General features: G+C 38.8%; 1 protein-coding gene across 15 annotated transcripts in view; it reads left to right on the top strand.

Annotated features, from left to right (window-relative positions):
* The window catches only part of CTBP1 (C-terminal binding protein 1), a 228,920-nt gene that overhangs the window by 183,560 nt on the left and 26,121 nt on the right, over positions 1 to 19,239 (top strand). For 9 of the 15 annotated variants that reach the window (XM_084517286.1, XM_084517278.1, XM_084517287.1 and 6 more), the window contains 2 exons: positions 6,669 to 6,823; positions 17,806 to 17,950. In XM_084517286.1, the coding sequence (XP_084373412.1) occupies positions 6,669 to 6,823; positions 17,806 to 17,950 (300 nt within the window). Of the gene's footprint in view, positions 1 to 1,314; positions 1,402 to 2,871; positions 3,089 to 6,668; positions 6,824 to 17,805; positions 17,951 to 19,239 lie in introns of those variants that run through there. The other 6 variants (XM_084517292.1, XM_084517280.1, XM_084517282.1 and 3 more) reach the window with 3 other exon arrangements.

The following is a 19,239-nucleotide window of genomic DNA, read 5'->3' as shown; positions in this document are numbered from 1 at the left end:
TCATCATCTATGCTTTTTCAGGGTGCTTAGCATTCACTTCCAAGCCCTGTAGACTTCAGAGACTGTACATATGCTTTAAGTGAAGCTAATGCTTAGTTTTCTCTTACATGTATGCTACGAAGTCCAAATCTTATTCCTTTGAAAATCATCTTGGGATTGTTCCCATTAATTTCAGGAAGATTTACAGCAGGTTCCCACAATCTTAAGAAGCATAGTTAGAAACCTTTAATGAGAAAAGACAAAAAGTCATCTACTAAGAAATTCAGGCTTGCAAGGCTAGCTACCACTTTTTTGTATGCTCTGCTTGTTGGTGCTGTTGTATATTTACCCCATACCCAAAGTCTTAATCCCACATCCCAAGTCATGGGAGATGACAACCTGCTTTTGCTGAAGGCAATGCCAAAAGATGCTGGATCTGATTCTGGTGGAATCAGGACATTTGTTTTGCATATTCAGCATATTTACATGCTGGTAAGCACTCTTTTTTTCCCCCTCCCCTCTCGCATCTACATGTATTTCACTGATCCGTGTACCTGCATTTCATTTCAAAGTTTATTTCTACTTGATTGCTTTTTAGTTTTGTTCTACCTCGAATCTAAATGTCACCTGAGGTCACGGCACACACAGGAACGAGCCTACCAAAACAAAGTCCAAAATTTAAAAATGCATTACGTGTCAGGAGCCATAACATATGCTTTTTAAGTATGGCGTTTCTGGGAATTTTAATAGCGCATTTTGGCAAATCTAATTCATAACAGCTTCTGTGTTCATGTTCTGAGAGGGATATTTTTTGTTTGTTTTGACAACTTGTTCTTTATTTGAATTAATATTAACATTTATTTTAAAAAAACATGGTATTTTTTTGGAGGACTCCTGGTAAATAAGTGACAGCTCTGACTACATTTATAGCCTAGGTAAGAATATAAAGCGAAGGTAAATGCCAGAGGGGATTAGTCTTGTGTTACATGTGCAAGATTGTAAATTAGTTGAATGTCCAACCTGTCATTTTAGGGTCTTGTTTTTGTAAATATAGATCAGATTTTTCAGCAGTTTGCATTTTTTTTAAAAACCGAAATCCCTTTGATGTTTTTACTGTGTGTAAGGGAAGTTTTGTAGGGAAAAATCTTTTAAAAGGACATTGTCAAGGGAGTTTTCCTGCTTGTTTAATCCTTGCACTTGTGAGGATCCTCAGAAACGTGAAAATGTAAAGTCCCCTTCCCAAGGCTGCTGTCCTCCATTTCATGTACTATTGGTTTGTCATTATAGGGTTACTGATAAGTGTTGTGCTTTTTGGCATTGATGTATTTTTCAGAAAAAAGCATTGAAGCATTTGTTTTGAAAAAAGAACAGCACATTTAAAGAATTACATGGACTTTGCAAACAGATTTAAGAAAATGAAAGGTAGGTCAAACTTTGGGCCTACAAACCTGACAATGTCCTTTACTTATAACGTGTATGCCTTATTTGAGAGACAGTCGTGATCCTAATGATGTCATGTTAATCAGCAGCAGAAAAATGTGAAAATAACATTGCTAATCCTCTTTACTCTTAATAGCTTATCTTGTTGCGTTTGGTATGTTTTCTCATGTCAGCGAACGCTGACAGACTGCTTTGAGATCTCTGTTGTGCGGCCTGATGACTTTAATTACTGTCGGCCCCTGACATAAATGGCTGTTTTGGGAAAGGCTTAAAACAAGCTAAAAGGGCCCAGAATATGTCAGGGCGAACCCTCCTACCCTCCAGTGGCCTCCAAAGCCGCTGTGCCCTGGCAGCTCGGCGCGCTGAGGTGCGCCTTTGTTTCAGGAGGGGCAGGTAGGCCTCAGGAGGGGGAGGAAACCACCACGCTTGGGTAGGTCTTTGTTTTCTTTCAAGTATTTAACAAAAAAAAAAAAAAAAGACATCTAGGGCTAAGGCTGGGCTGATAATTCGTAAGTCACCACACAGGCAGAGGTGTGGAGGCGGTAGTTGGCGAGCCTCCCCCTCAGGTTTTGGTTACAAGAGCTGAGGGATAAGTTCGTCGATCCTCTGGTTTGCGAGCGCTGGGCTGACCTCTGATCGATCAGGCACACGGCTGAAAGCTGCTGTGTGAATTTTTCAAGCTTTTTCCATAAAGGCTGGACCAGAAAAGGGTTTAGACGCTGTTTTTGTAGAGCAGCTAGTCCAAATTGTCAGTCTCAAAAGGCACTTCTGCCGTCCATCCATAACAGCTGTGCGCCACGCTGTGACCGCTCTGTCCACATGCACCCTACACGTGGTATTATTTTAGAAAAATTCCAGCAGTCACTGGCACGGGAGCTGCTACTGGGGCAAGAGCTTCACCACCAGATTATTTCCATAGTGAGGAACAAAAAAACCCAAACCCACTCATAGCTGGATTGAGCATACTTTAAGGCTAACCTTTGGGGATAACCCTTTGAGGGTAGCCTTTGCTTTCCTTAAATACATTTAGATAACCTTAAGGGCCTGACTTCTACCCAGCCAACCACCACGTTCAGAGTAAAGGCTTCTCACTCCATCCTCGGTAGTCTCTCCGGTGCTTGGCTCTCAGCACGGTGCTACGGGAGATCACATGCTCTCCTCGCATCCCTGCTCACCTAGGCAAAAGCTTTGCCACAAGAGTGGTGCCGACTGGTCCAGGTACGTCTCTTTACAATGCACCTGCTTGTCCTGCTCTGGTGCTGTGTGTGTCCTGACAGTCCCTGGTATGTTAATGGCCGGTGGCAGCACAGCAGGTGTGGTGAAAAACCAGCAGCCAAATGGGGAAGGGTGCAGATGCAGTGAGAAGCTTTGACTTTGAGTTTCCTGGCTTCTGTGAGCACAAGTCAGACCCTTAATGTTGTTTTAATGTATTGTTTGTGTTTAATTTTTTAGTAAAAATTTGAACACGATCCAGGCTACAGAGGTTGCAGTGGATAAGAAGTTTAAAAGCTTTGGTTCAAGATTACAGGAGGCTGCAAGAAAAGTTAAAGACATGGAAATGAGGATCGAATGACAGGCTGCTATTTTGCCTCAGAATACTGAAGATTGTAAAGCATTGAGAAATCGAATTCATGACCCCGGAAATCAAGCTCAGATTAAGAAATGTCAGGTTGGTAGGGGTTCCTGAAAGTCTCAAGTTAGGATAAACTGAGATTGTTTTCCCTTAACAAAGGTTCTAGGATGTGGGGGTGGATGGTATACTTGTTATTGTCTGTGTTATATAAAATGCTACTATACTTAAATAAGCCAACTAAGTGAAATTTATTTATTTATTTTTTAAAAAAAATGAGTTTTGTGCTTGTGGTTCTGAATGTTGCTTTTGACCAGTTTACAGTCATACTCCTCTCTGGCACTGAGCTGCATGATTTACTGTTAATGCAGGAATGGAAAATACTGCTGTTAAATACACATTGCTTTATCCTGCCACACCAAGGGTCTGCTGCAAAACCAAGCACGGGGTGCAGTGTGACATTTCTAGATAAGAACCAGGCCGAACATATCTAAATGGTGAAAGAAGTAGTTTTTCGTTCAAACAGTTCTGATTCATAGCGAAACTGTGTCTTTGCAAATGTAAACTTTAAATAGTGACTGCCACTGTGATTAAGTTACTGTGAGCTTACTGAAGTGTTGAGTTATTGTCTGCGATTTAGTGATACGGTATTTAGGCAGAAAGATTGTGCAACAGGAAGTCCATGCTGAAGTTCTGAGAGGATTTTGGCAAGCAAAGGTTTGTGGGGTTTTTGTGGTCAAGGTCACTGGGTATATTTGAGTTCTGGGGACTCTGTTAACAAGCCTGAGATACTCCTGGGGAGGGTTACCCTCCCACTTGTTTTTCTGACTTCAGTTCTTATATTTTGGGGCTTGGTCTGGCATGCTACTTAGCAACAACATCAGACAAGAGTCCCTTGGTTCAAATGGGTAGTTACACTGGCCTAAGGGAAAAAGAGAGCACAGCCTTAGGTATTTTAGATGAATTGTTCTTTTTAAAGAGCTGTGTTAGTCCTGTGGTACTGTATTTTTCTGAGAGAGTTCTAGATGGAAGAGTGATTCTTGAAGGGGACAGCTTTTAATCTTGTTATCTCTTTGGACTGTGTGCACTCCTCTGTTGACAGAGATGCTTCTGCTGTAGCTCTGGGGGAAATGAACTATGTCATGTTCTTCCTCCATTTTCAACAGCTTTAGGATCAAAGTTCTATACATTTTCTCGTATTTACTTGAGCTTGGATTCAGACTTGTCATTGAAATCCTGGCTTTGCCGGACTGACAGTTAAGAAGCTGACCATAACATCTCGCTTGTAAAACAAGCACAGTTATTATATTCAATATGAACAGGGCTTGCAATGTCATTTTTACATTTATGTTTCAAAACATAATTGCATTTTATTAATGCTATTACATACACTATTCTGAAAGAAACATGAACAAGTCTGTAACATGCTTTACTTTAGGGTGTTTCAAAGTAAATTTAATATGGGGTTTTATAATTAAGTTCCCATTAAAAGATAGTAATTATTCTTGGGATAAATATGTAGCATTTGCATTGTGTATTCATGCTGTGTTTGTCCTGTGCCACATTATTAGTGTGTGGTTAGTTTATTAAAAATGACTGTATGAAGGTTATGTGGCCACTTCTGGTTCAAATGCGTAACAACAAGCAGTAAGTTAGTAAGATGCAGGATTTCTGAAAATGATATTAAAAATGCTCCCATTTCATTTTGGTGGTTGGATATTAAGCGCTGGTTTAGAAATAATTGGTGAGATTTTTCTGTGCACCAGAATCGATGGATTTGTAACGCAGAATATTTGCCATGAGTGTTGTACCCATGGAAAACTTTGTTGGTGAATACTTTTCACATCTGAATGCCTGTCTGCTATGGTGAGAATGCTGCAGGTGCACTCCTGTTGGCATAATCAGTTGTTGAAAGACATTAAGACTAATATGAAAAAGAACCAAATGTAGTTCAGTGATCAAATGCAGAAGGATTGGTGAGGATCTGTTGTCTGTCTGCCTTCAGTCTGAAAGATCCTTTTGCTGCTGAATAAGCAATTAAGCATTATGCAGTTACAGTTAAATTAAAGCCAGCTGCCCTTTTTATAAGTTTTCCAGGTAGGGCACTAGCTGCAAGTGCATGCATGTAGGAAAAATTCCAGTGACCCTTGTTGAGCTGTCTTCAAGTCTAAAAACCATTTGAAGAGGTAAAGAACTTGAATGCCAGATGACAGGAAGCCCTAGCCCGAGCCTTACTGCATTGGGTAGGGGTGCACATGAAATTTATGGGTGCAGGCTAGACAGGTAATTGAGGCTGAAGGTAATGATCTCCTTGGTGCAGCTCCTTCAGCACTAGATTTGGGCTTGGCCCCAGCAGGGAAGTAATGTGCTACTTCTGTTGACTTGTGAAAATCCCTTTTCCCAACAGCTGTTTTCCTTCACTGGGTATCTTGTATGCAGAACTGGGACTCTACTAATTTTCCATCCACTTACAATGCAGATGAGTCTTTCAGGGCTTGCTTTGTGATGCAGTCTGAGGCTTCAGATGCAGGGATTTCTAATAGGAGGTAGCTGGGGAACCTCAGTCCTTCTGCATTCATATTGGGCTAATTCATATTACCAAGCAATAAGCAAAATTTTAAAATTCACACTGCAGCAAATGTATGTTGTTGACATTTGCATACAAGAAATATCTAGCCTGCTTCACTCTGCAGTGTTTAAAACTACTTGTTTTGAAAGACAAAAAATCATGTACTGTATTCTTGTTTTCATTTTTCTTTCTCTCTTCAGGAAGTCCCTTTTTTCCACCCACGCTTAACTACTTTTGTGTAAATGTAATGGTTTAATATTATTCCCTTGAGTACTTTTGTATATTTATAGCATCTATACAGTAAAAAGATGCTCTCTGAATATTCTGCTGTAAGGATTACTTTTCATTTTAAGACGCCATAAAGAGGATATAAATTAAGGCTGCACTTTGAACTGATTTTTCTCTCCCCCACATGTTTAACGTGTTTATTTGTCACTCTACAATGTTCCAAGTGTGATGCTGGTTTAAGGATGGGCGTTTTGCTCACATTTTGTCAGAGAGCTTTCAGTGGTGGATTAAGTATGATGCATTAATTTGAACCTTACAGAATCATTGTGTAAAATTTATGAGTTTAAGCAGGCCTACGTAGATTAGCACTAAGCCTGTGTACTTGGACAGTGGATCCTCAGTAAATACACATTTTTGCTGCTGTAGGTTTTTTCAGTTAAATTTTAGTGTCAGCAGATCATAGTGATATATGTAAATTGAATACTCAACTCCTTACTGAATTGCGTATGGTATTCCATCAGCGACGTTCTTACAAGCCTGGACAAGATTGTTCTCACTCTGTCTAGAGCTCACAAAGGTGTGGAATCCAATCAAAATATGAATCTTGGATAAGATTGCACAGACACTTCTTAATAGTGCAGTGAGGGTGTCTGTTTAAAAAATTATGCTATTCCCTTAACATTTTTGACCATCTTTTATTGTTCAGCCTCCTGAGCCTTCATGGCATTTTCTTTAGGGGTCTATGTTTGTTAACCATAAAATTTGTTGCTGTTTTTATTCGCTCTAAATCTTTTTCTGCCATCAGAATAAAGAGGCTAGCTATAATGTGTTTTTGTTATATTTACATCCCTTGAATAACTCATCTTCTCTGTTTCTTCATAGGCATTCGACCTCCGATCATGAATGGGCCCATGCACCCACGCCCTTTGGTAGCATTGCTGGATGGCAGGGATTGTACAGTAGAAATGCCTATTCTGAAGGATGTAGCCACGGTGGCATTTTGTGATGCTCAGTCTACACAAGAAATTCACGAAAAGGTAATATTACAAAGATGTAATTTAATAATTATTAAAATATCTTCTTTTTCTAAAATAATGAATAGATCCGGTGTTAGCTATGAAAATGCGTTAGGCACTGCAGTTTGGTTAATTGTTGATTAGAAATGACCACCAGATCATTAAGGTAATAAATGATGAACAAAGACAAATGTATCCGTTGAAGTATGTTTCTGTGCAGCATATCTGTGGCTGGATGTTGTCCATATGCTTACCAGCTGAATTAGATTCATGGAGAGAGTTAAATCAGGGAAAATTATATTATTACATGATATTTTGAAATGCTTCTTGGAAACACTGTTGCTAAGCTTTCAACTGGAAAGCCAAATATTAGTGTCAGATTGGAAGTTCTTCTCACAGCCAAACTTCTCTGCTTAGCCAAGGAATTGTGCAGATTGGATTAGAAGGCTGCATGCGCTGCAAATTGACGCTGGAAAAGAGTTTTGGAACAAATGCTAACAAAAAATGTATTTAGAAAATGAATTTAAGAAATGCATTGTGTGTGTTATCCCAAAAGTTTGTACCTTACCTATGATTTGGGCAGGTGTAAAACAACCAGTTGTTCTTAATATTGTCAAAGGTTTTCTCGTTTTCTTAGAGGGATACCCATTTTTTGTGATGATAGCTGAGGATACCAGCTGGCACATATGCCTGAATTTTCTCTTCAGAGACTTCTTTCAGCACAAAGGCCTAGCATCTACCCCAAATCTTTGCTGCTCTCCAGGCAGCAATAGAGCCTTTTCACATCCATATTTCTGCAGAGGTAGAATTAATTTGATGAAGTTATTGTTGGCTGGCAGAGTAAGCCTCAAATGTCAAGTATTCCTTCACCTGATGAAGGATGAAACCAGCTTCTGTGGAGGTAAAAAAAAAAAAAAAAAAAAAAAAAAAAAAAAATCGTAATAAATATGACAGCAAAGGAGGGCAATCAGGGGTCTCTTCCAGGGGAATTTATTTTCCTCCTCTTCAGTGAAGATCCATGATAGACAAGTACAATCAAAGTATTAACTTAAAGGCTTGTTGGGTGAGTGTCTAAATCCACTTCTGTGAACAGTGCCTGTGGTTTGTGTGTACTGCTGAGTGCGCTTCAGCTGTGAAGGAATTCTGTCAGCTGAACTGAGGTGCACCGATATTCCTGCTTCTCTACAAATACATCGTTGGACTCGTTCTATGCTAATTATGGTAATCCTCAGGCTTGTTACAGGTTTTCAGAACCTTTTCACTAACTTGTAATTGCTTATTTGCTTTTCATTTTCTTACGTAGCACTGTTTAAACATTTTAGAGCCTGGTGTCTGTATATAATGGGAGACTTGATCTTTTCTTTGACTTTCTTACAAAGCCAGCCACTTGCAAATAATACTGATACAATAATTTCCCATCTGGCATTAGGTGAATAAACTTTTTTTCTGTAGTTCCTTTCACGTCAGCATCTTCTTGGTGAGAACTCACCAACAAACAATTCAGCTTGTAATTATCTAAGAAAAATATTGTTATACAGTAAAAAAAAAAATTAAAAAATCATTGTTAAAGCTTTGAAAATTTTTAAGAGCTACTGTTGCATTTTTCCTTTTTTTTTTTTTTTTTTTTTTTTTTCCCCAACACTGAAAGAGAAGATTGAAGAGGCTTTTACTCTGTATGATACAGCAAGCTAGAATAGCTGATTCTCATGCTTCAGGCAAACATAAGAGATGAATCCCCTCTTCTGAAGCCCTGCATGTAGTTCCTCAGTGGCTCTCTGCAGACAGATTTCCTGTCTAACCTTCACCCCTCTCCCCATATAGGAATATGCTGTTCCCCTATAGAACATTAGTCAAGAATGATCTTTGAAATTGTTTTTGGCATCATCAATACTGACTGAATGTCACTAACTTGTTTTGTTCAGCTACTTTTTAGATAGGAAATAATTCTAATGTGAATAGGAGAGTGGAAAAGAAAAAAATAATTGTTCCTACCAGGAAATCTGCATTCCAAACACCTTCTTTTCAGTTCATTAGTTGTTTCTCACAGGATAGTTAAGACTTCTCAGGTTATTCTTGAATTGTAGGCTAGAATCAGTGTTGGAAAATTTATAGTTCATGACTTCTTTAATGCACTTGCACAGTCATATAGAAAGCCATCTTTATAGTTGGCAGTCAGGGGGATGGAATAATCTCAAAGTCTGTTTTGTTGTGACATTAAGTTTTGAAAGAGTAAAATTTTACTGAAACGGAATGCAAATTTCAACCTGGTTTTTACCATCTCTTGAAGGAGACCAGTGTTTTCGCTGTGCATGTGACCAGGACTATTCACTATTGTGGCAGTGAAAGAGAACCTGGAAGTAATGAGAGAACAAATGCAAAAAAATAAAAACTTCTCTGTATTCATAAGTAATTTGACATGCTATTTTTTGTAAAAAAGAGTTAATTTGTAAGGGTCAAAACCAGTAACAATAATCGAAGTATAATACTGTTCTTTCATTTAAAGAACTACTTAACCCAGCCATTTTTTTCTCATTTTTATGTATTCAGAATTAAAATGTAACATAATGCTTTATTTCTGTCTTGTCTATTTTTCATCATGTTTAAGTTGTTTTTATCTTACTGTTCTCTGCCTCATGCCATTGTCAGACATGTGATACATGAAATAGCTAGATTCTAGTGACAAGGACTAAATAGTGGGTGGAGAGTAAGAAATACAAACGCTGTTTCACTCCCTTAATAGGTAAGAGCAATCTGCTCTTCAGGTGAATGCTGACAGCTGCACCATCTGTATGGTCTTCTGCTTTGTTTACTGAAATCAACATATTTTTTTTCTGATGCAGCAAGGCTGGGGAATTCCTGAGTGACATGAATGCCTTTCCTTAGAAACACTAAATATTTTCTCTTATCAGCGGTGTGTAGCAAATGAATTTTTCAGATCTTGAGACTGAAAGTCAGAACGTGCATCTCAAAATGTAGCTTTGGAAAAGTATTTAAAGTAACTGAAACTTGATGAGTAACAGGTAATCTGTTGATCTTCACAAGAGTGTATTCAGCTCATATACTTAAGTTTGCTTCCTTTTCTTCTTATCACGTCAAACCAATTCATTCTTCGTGAACTCAGTCATTTATCTGGAAAATGTGTTTTCACTAGCAACCAGTATGTTGTCATAATAGAGCTTTTCGCAAGTCAAAAGGGTGATGAAGTCCAAAAATGTTTGAATTTACAAAGTGTTTGCCAGGTGATAGGTTTCTGCAGCAAAAATCACAAACCCTAATCCATTTTCATATTGTTAAAGTAATATAAGGTAGATCAATTTAATGAAGTGCTGAGCACTGCTTACTTCCATGTGAAAAAAGCGTTCGCTTTTTACTTCCACTGTTCACTTGCAGTGAAAAAATAACTGTTTCCAAACCATATTTGAGGTACAGGAGAGAATATCTTTATTTTTGTCCTGCTTGTTGAATACCTTATTTGGAAATGTAGTTTTAATAAATCTTCAGAAAAAGGTTTAAGATTAGAGGTTGCATGTTTAAAGCAACATCTAAAATGTTTGTAGATTTGTAATGCATATTCCTGGCTGTTCTAAATGGCATTGCCTAGTTAATTAAGATGCAGATTTTAGATAACAGCTGTTAATTTGCCTAGATCTGGCATTAACTCGGCTTGCGTGGTGATGTCTGATCATAGGGAAGTGAGGGGTCAGCGCTTGGGCAGTAAACATTTTGGAAAACAAGAGGGATTTTTGATGGTCGTAAGAGGGTTTCAGGGACAAGATGATAGTTTACATTTCTGTTTTAAGATGGCTAGACAATAAAGGAAATAAAGAGGGGAAAAAAAAAAAGGGTTGTGTAGTAGTTCCTTGAGACAGATACCAACAGACCACAGAGATTACATTTTTTCAGAGAAGCAGGGAGGCTGAGAGGTCTTAACACATGTAGTGAGAAGGAAAAGAAATTAGGATTTGAATGCCACTGGAATGGGTAAAAAGCAGGACGTTAGCAAATGCTGTTATACCTTAGTATGTGTGTTAGTTAAGGAAAGTTTTCATCAGATCGGGTAATGCCTCACTTTCAGTTCTGTAGTGATTTCCTTATGTCAAAGAGTTTATTCGTCATTCTCTTTTTATGGCTGAGGAAATTAAAGTATGGAAAATAAGTAACTCGCTTAAGGTCACAAATAAATAATAACATGTATTAGGACTCTACTTCATCGCAGGTCAAAGTATTCACTGCTGTTTTGGAAGGCAAATTGGATGGTGAGGCTGTTTCATTCCTTTGAAAAGGCTGCCAGTGCTTAAGTGAATACTGACATTTACTGAGAGTGACCCAAAGTACTGAAATGACTTTGTACTTGAGGACGTTTATTGCAGTTCTTCAGAAATCTTCTTTTATAAGGTTTTACTGACACCCCCTCATTCCCTCTGCAGTAGAGAAAGCGGTTTGTTTTCAGGACTGTCATAGATATTTGCATCTGAGAGGACACAGTATGCATTTAAACTTTGCCTTCTAGGTTCTCTTTTATTATAAATAGTATTTATGGCTCTGTGAAGTTGAGCATTATGCTTGTCAGACTGTATCATGGGGAGTGGTGGGAACTGGGTTATCTGTATCCTATCAGGGGAGTTAACTTAGTTGTTTGGAGTAAAAATCCACTTTAAGATTTTGGTGTTTGGTTTATTTTTTAAATAGGGATCATATTAATATCAATAACAGTTACCTGTTAAACTTGTTTTCTCTTTCGCAATCGTATATAAATCTGCCTTCTCAGAAACTGTCTCCAAATGTACACGGGGGTTTAGTTTGTTCCACCAAAAATGGTGGAACAGGAGTTGATCAATGAAATAATAATTAGGCTGCTTCCTTCCTCGTTCCAGATTGACTTGCTTTTTTTCTGTCCCTTGCCCTGTTCTATCCCCCTTTTCTATCCCCACAGTCCCTCTCCCTCTGAGTGCCATTCGCGGTTTGCTGCTCTTCCTCCCTCCCTGGCAGCTTCCCCAGCCAGCGCTTCTCCTTCCTGCAGTCTTGTTCCTTTATATATACATAAAGAGAGTAATATATATATATATATATGCATGTATATATATATAAAGAGCTTTCCAGCTACATAGAGCTAAACATAAAAATAATATGCAAGATCTGGTAATAGAAGTCTAAGGTAAACAGAGAGAAAATAGTTATCCCTGCAAACTTCAAAAGATAGGAAGCACAACTGACTAGGAATGGTTTTAAACCAAAATGCGTATGCTGGAAAGTCAATTTATGTGAATCTGTGTGTGTTTTCTCGTTCTGTGTTTTTTTGTGTGAATATGTGGTTTCCTACATGTTTTCTCAAATCATTTGGAAGGAGAAATTGGAGGATGGAGGGTGGGGTGGGCGGTGTTTCTGACTGGGTTTACTGCTTCGTGCAGATGCCCAGCTACTCAAAAATCGGAGGACCAGGGTTCTCAGTGGGAAGTGGGAATACAGCCTGGATGATAAATCTATATTCCAGCCTTACAAGTGCTTAAGTTAACATGCATCAAATCTCTGGACTCCTGTTAAAAGCACATAATGAAATCACCTTCACAGGGATACTGTGTTTCCGTATCTTTACTTTAAATATAAATGTTTAAAACCTGAACTTCCTGTTCAGTGGTGTAGGACGAGGAATTTTCAATCACTTGTGTACCTAGGAATTACCTGTAGAAGCATTTCCAGTCATTACAATTATTATCTAAGGCTGTTTCAAAGAAGAGCTGAAGAGCTTTCATAATGGAAGAAATGTTTTGAAACTGATGCAAACAAATCAAGCGTGCTGCTGTCATTCACATGAGTCTTTGATTTGTTCCTGTTTTATTAATGGTCAAGTAAGATGATCTTTCCAGGTTCTTGTTTGTTCAGCATTGAAGCTGTAATCTTGCATTTGTACCAACAAACTAACTACTGGTTGAGCATGCTGGGATTTATTTTTAGTTTTAACTGTGTTCGTTTGCAATGGATCCTTCACACTGTTCTGGTGAGACTTTGCAAGCAGCTGCGAGCCTGCTGCAGCCTTCCTCTGTGTTACCGAGTATCGATCACAAATTTGACATATTGCTGCTTTTTTGCAAGTCAGATAATACAAGTTCTACTCAAATTAAGTAAAGTCTACCTGGATGTGCAGAACACCTCAGGTCTGTTGGTGACACTGGAACATTTAACTGGCGATGACACAGCAAAATCCAAGCCCAAGAAATGCAGTACCCTGTGTTTTTAGAGCCAGATGAAATAGATCACTTTCTAGTGATGACTTCCAAGAGGCTGGTTTAAAAATAAAATAAGGCTATATTGTCATTCCGTGTGTATTTTATAAATGTATTCTGTCTCTGCGTTGAAGTAGCTTAGTATTTTATGTACTGTGTTACGTTTTTGTGCTCTGGATTGATCTACGAGCCTTTGAGATCAGTCTTTCAAAGTGAAAACTAGCAGGGTATGTTTAGATGACTGAAGAAGAAAAAACCTTCTGTTCCATTGTTAACATGCTGTATTTATGCTTTTGTAACATACTCAGGATCCTAAGTTCTTCTCCAAATCATGAGGCATGTATGCTGTAACGGTGACGGTGTGGCATTTGGCAGGATGGCTAAAAGAGCATGGTGGTGAAATGAGAAAAAATAAATAGGAAAATGTTTTAGAAGGATTTCAACCTTCAATATTCGCTGCTCAAGATCTGTTAAGCTCTTTGAAATAGAAATGTCTCCTGCTACAGTGTCATCAGTTCTCTAAGAGCCTTGGAGACCTGGCACGCTGTGAAAGCAAAGTAGTCATTTTGAGGTTGAAGAACAGCAGAAAGACCTGTCTGAACAGTTCTGATTGGAAACGATGTCAGCTTGTTGAAGAGGGTATGAAAAAGGCTTTCAACAAGCTGTAGCTTCACCTGGAAGTAAGTCAGTAACTGAAGGCATAAAAATTATGCAGATGGGCTACCTAATCATTTGGTAACAGAAGGAAGCCAACTCATGTCCTGTGTTTCAACTTTTATCTCAGATCCTTTCTTCCCGAAAAGCACAGCTGTAGTCAGATGAAAGCAGGAGTGGCTGCTGAAGGTACGCAGCTCCCTCTGCTTGTTCTCTATCTTCTCTATCAAATTTTGCCTGTTTCCTTTACATCCAGGGGATCTTGAAAGAGTGTTATCTGACTGCCACATACCTGAAATTGCTTGCTTGTTAAATCTGTATCTCACTCAGATTGACAGGAGTTGATATTTTAGTAATAAAATCATTGTACTAGAATTTGGTGATTGTTGCATCGATTGAGTTTATTATGGGGAGCTATGAAAAAGCACACAAAATCCCAGCACCTCTTATGCATTTGCCCCTGGGTGTACTTTTGTAAGTGATCACTAAATTACTCCTATGTGCAGTTGTTTCCTAAAGACTTGCCAGAACTGCTTACATTTATGTTGGATTTCAGTTTCCTATGTTACACTCTGGTTTAGTTCAAGTTTTGTTTCCACTCTGGCAAGCTTTTTAGACTTCCTTATGTGCATTTACTGTGTAATAGCTGAGTATATACTTTATAAAAATAATAACAAAGTACAGAAACTCTATTTTTTAAAATCTGTAAGTGGCGTTATTAAGTCATCAATGCTGAATGTTTCTAACTTCAGATTTTCTATTTTTTGCCTTTTTATTGTACTTTTATCACATGGCCAGCTGCAAAAAGCAGTAGCATAATAAATTGATGCAAGATAATGCACAATACCAAGAGACTACATTTTGGCAGTGCATTTCCTTGCTAACTGGTCCATAATCCTACAAGTTCAAACACTATGAAGAAAATCCTGAAAGATCTGTCATGTGCATCTGTTTGTTACATATCTCATCTGGTGGGTAAACGAGTGTGGAAACGGCTAGTGTCAGCATTAAGCCATAGCTGAAAAATATTTTTCCTTTCACTGAACACATTCCCAAACTTCCAAATACTTTTCAGTCTCCGTCCAGTGCCAAGCCATAACCTGAACGGGCCCCACAATGTAGTGTAATGAGACCAGGCCGGAGATCTTAGAGACCAAATTACAGTCTTGTCTGGCTGAGTTAATAAAATGTCAGATTATGAAGTGAAATTCCCAGCTGAAACACTGATTTTAAAGCACAAAGGCCTCAGCCAATTCAGCTGTCTTTTAGCCCCTACTTCACGCGGCTTGCAGAGTAGCAGCAGCTCTGTGCACACAAACACAGGCCCCGTTGGCCTTTTTGGGGTGGGCAGCAGGGAAGGAAGGGTCTGCCTGCCACGGAAGACTTTAGATGGGCTGTCAGAAGCTGTAAACTACTTCAGGTTACGTATGAACAAAGGGTGTTTTCTCCTGGGTCACAGCCCTGGAAGGAGAGGATGTGGTGACGAGGCAGAATGGGGAACATGGCTAACTGGAGAGGGCCAGGAGGATATCACAGGGAGCAAGAGGTACCTGAAGGCAACAGGATAAAACTTGGGGTTGTGACTTGGAGAAGGAAGCCCTGCTAGAAGCTTGAGAGTGTGAAATAAGACATGCATGAGGAAGGGAAGGATTCAGCTGTGTGCTTTAGTCAAGGGATCGGCTGTCAGCGCGCCGCTGGCCATGCGGAAACACGGGTCAGGCGAGACTTCATTAGGAGAGCTCTCCAGTAACCATTGGGTTGCTGACAGTACTGGTGTTGGTGTAACAGAGTACGGAGAGAGACCTCAAATAGCACGGTGCCTGCAGCTCTGGTCACCCCAGGGGAGTTGAGTTTAGGCTTGTGTGAGCACAGCGAAGAAGTGTTAGACCAGCCAAGGGGTAGAGAGATGTTGTCCTAGAAAAGCCTGGAAGGACTAGGCTTGCGAAGTGCAGCCAGATTGTGACAGGGGATATCATCGTTGCCTATAAATAAAATTTGGACTGTAAACACCAAGGAGACAAAGTACGGTTGGAGCAAATGGCCAACACTGGCACCAGAACAAATGGATGCAAGCTGGGCTGTGAATAAATTGGGGCTGGAAACAAGAAGAAAACTCTGTGTTGTTGGAACAGGGGGATTTTAGAACAATCTTCTTTTAGGGATTAATGGGACAAAAAAAAAAAAAACAAAACACAAAAAAAAAAACTACCTAAAGGCATTTTAGGTGGGCATTTAGTCAAGTTACAAGGACTATTTCAGGTGCAGACCTCACCAGGCACATGGGCTTGGTGCCGTGGGAAGTCCCCACCAGCAACAATGCCACTGTGGAAGCAAACTCAATAAACTGTGTTCTTAACCTGTCTGTAGCAGCTCAAGTAAATGCCTTCTGATGAGTGCGGTCTTGCTGATTAGTGGCTGCTAGCTGTAATCTCCAAAGGACTTGTTTGTACCATTAAAATCAAGGAGTTTTGTGTGCATATAATTGTTTGTAGCATCAGAGCCTACAGCTGTTCTTTGAATTATGTTGTAGCCACATACTTCAAGGCTGTGTCATTTCTAATTTTCCTGTAGTTCTTCGTCTTACAAGTAAATCCAAATTCTGCTCAAAGGAATCCTGGTCTTTATCTGACTTAGAGCTGGGGTTACCAATCTGGGGGCACCTGTTGAAATACCATAGATTAGTTTATGAGATATTCATAAGGAGCAGTTTTCTTTCATTTTCATGGATTTTGTTTACATTTGCTTCTAAAACATTTTGTGTATCTTAATTTTTTAAAATTGTTGCTTCAGATCTTGGTTTTCCAGCAGGGAGTTGTAATGCTTTTTGTGAGATCATGTTTTGCCATAGTAGGGTTTTTTGAAATGATTTATGTTTATTAATGGTATATTTTTTCCTTACACTAGAAAATGCTCATAAGTAGCCCAGCTGATAGAATCTGTGCATGCACCAAGCCCAAAAGTGTATCAAATAAGAAATATAGAGCCTGCACAAAATGTTCACATAAGGTCCTTGATAGGAACCACATGAAGTCATTGCAGTAGCTTAGAAGTTGAAATGATTTGAGCGTGTTCTGTATCTTGTAGAACTTTTAGGTTATTAGGTAACACACTGAAGGTGGAAACCAAGAAGTATTTTGAAGAAGTGAAACAGTCCAGTTTGCATACAGAGGAAAATGTGTTCTGCTTTCTGAGCAATAAACTCGTATCAGCTGTGTGACATGCAGTTTCCTGGCTTGTTTGTTAGCGGAATTTGAAAACTCCTGGGCCTCGTGTGCTAACCTTTCTTCCCCTTCACACCCCCTCATTTTAATCTTTCTTGAGTAGGTTGGATGTACTTTCACATTATTTGAAAGATATTCAAACCCTTATGATCCTGTCAGTTTATTTTTGCTCACAAGTTTTTTCCTTTGCAATGTTTTTGTCTTGGTACAATTTCTTACTTCGTAGAGGTGTTAGTTTTTGTGGATAATCTTATTTATACCAATTTCTGTGACTTCAGTTTTCCATCTGTGAGAGCTCAGAGTGTTGCAGCATCAGTAAACTGCGGGACAGAGACTTTTTGTATAAATTGACAAATTTCAGTCTCTGTTGTCCCAGGGTTTTGTAATGATTACTGAATGTTTTCTATTCAGGTATCAAGTGGTTTAATAGTGCAGTGAATGCCTGTACCACTGTGTGTGTGGGGAAGAGATTGCTCTGTTACGCCATTCAAAACTGAATGTCAGCTGCTGAAGCATAAAAATGCTTGCTGTTTAAATTGAGTGCTTGCTCCCATGTGTTTTTAGGATGCATGTACAGATGCAGTCTGGTAATTCTTGTGTTTAGGGTCCAATATTGCAAAGTATCTCCTGTGAAATGAGAAGATCTTCCCTTCTTAATAAGAACACAAATACAGGTCACTTATCTCTTCCTAAAACTAGTCTCCTCGTGCTGGGACAGACATATCAGATGGGGAAAAAAGTCTAACAAGAGGCTGGGACATACTTGGGCAAATAACCTTTAAAACAAAAGACCTGGATTCAATGCTTTTACAGTCCTTTATCCCTGAAAATTTGTATACTTGATTAGGCTGAGATCCTATGAAAGAAAAAAAAAATAAGTATTTTTTTTCTTCCATTTTACTTGTAGGTACTAAATGAAGCAGTGGGTGCACTGATGTATCACACTATCACTTTAACACGAGAAGACCTGGAGAAATTTAAAGCACTTCGAATAATTGTCCGAATTGGCAGCGGTTTTGATAATATTGACATCAAATCTGCTGGAGATTTAGGTATGACTATTAAAGACATTGTTTTACATCTTATACTTGCCTCCAGAAATTTGATAGCATCTAAGTCTTTGCATTAATGTTTTCTGTATAATTTATACTAACATAGTATGTAAGCTGTATAATTTTCTCATCAAAGTGTTTAAAAATCATTATGGAGATATTAGCATTAGTTAATTGAGTGATAATATTAATAGCTTTGTGACAGGATGACAATCTGCCTGTTCAAGATAAATCCAAGGAGTACAGCCATAATTTTTCTTCTTTTTTTACCCCAGTTGTGTATTTTAACTACTGCCTACTGTAATCCAATCACAAAATATAATTCCATCAGCATGGAAAACTACTACTGTTTGAATAAAAAATGAGATCATTATCAACTGTCTGGGACTTATTTATGATGCATGAGATTTAGTACTAAAGCACTCCATAAAGTAGAAATATCGATTTTATAGGAGAATCAGTTGTTACAGCTTCAGAATAAATTTAGATACTGGAACTATGAAGAGATATTGCTTAGTGTTTCACTGCTTAAAAAAAAAAAGTCTGATTTATACTTTGCTTACTTCAGGATAACCTATCTATTATCTATAATCTACAGGTAAAACTGTACCACTGGATATCAATGTATACATTTTTTTTTGTTTTTTTTTTTTTTTTTTCTAATTAGGTTGAAATTATCAAGTATTATAGAATCACAGAATGGTTTGGGTTGGAAGGAATATTTAAGATCATCTAATTCCAGCCCCCTGCCATGGGCAGGGACACCTCCCACCTGCCCAGGCTGCCCAAGGCCCCATCCAGGCTGGCCTTGAGCACCTCCAGGGATGGGGCATCCACAGCTTCTCTGGGCAACCTGTTAAGTGCCTCATCACCCTCAGAGTAAAGACTTTCTTCCTAATACCTAATCTAACATGTTTCAATAATAAATGTGTTTTCCATTATGAAGATCTTGGAAACACTTAAATAAGTGTGACAGTGCTTAGTCTTACTAATAGCCCCACTGATAGAGTGAGGAGGTGTAATGTGGCTCTGCTTATCAGTAAAATAAAGTAAAATAATCCCCAGTGACTAATGGCTGTGTAGTTTGCACGACAGGCAGAGGCTAAGAACTTTTTCATGAGTTTCTATAAAGAACAGATAGATCTGAAGGCATGCACAAGGTTGCGTTCCTACTTACTCAAGTAGTGCCAAAGTTTGGTGCCTGAGTTGTAAGCCCCAGAAACCATGTTATGTATCTAGGGACTGCCCTGGAGTAAAATCCTGGATCCAAAGCCCCAAAACCTAGCTCC

The sequence above is a fragment of the Aythya ferina genome (assembly GCF_964211825.1).
Source record: "Aythya ferina genome assembly, chromosome: 4".
NCBI lineage: Eukaryota > Metazoa > Chordata > Aves > Anseriformes > Anatidae > Aythya > Aythya ferina.
The sequence above is the reverse complement of the archived record's forward strand: the minus strand, read 5'-3'. Positions and strand labels throughout refer to the sequence as shown.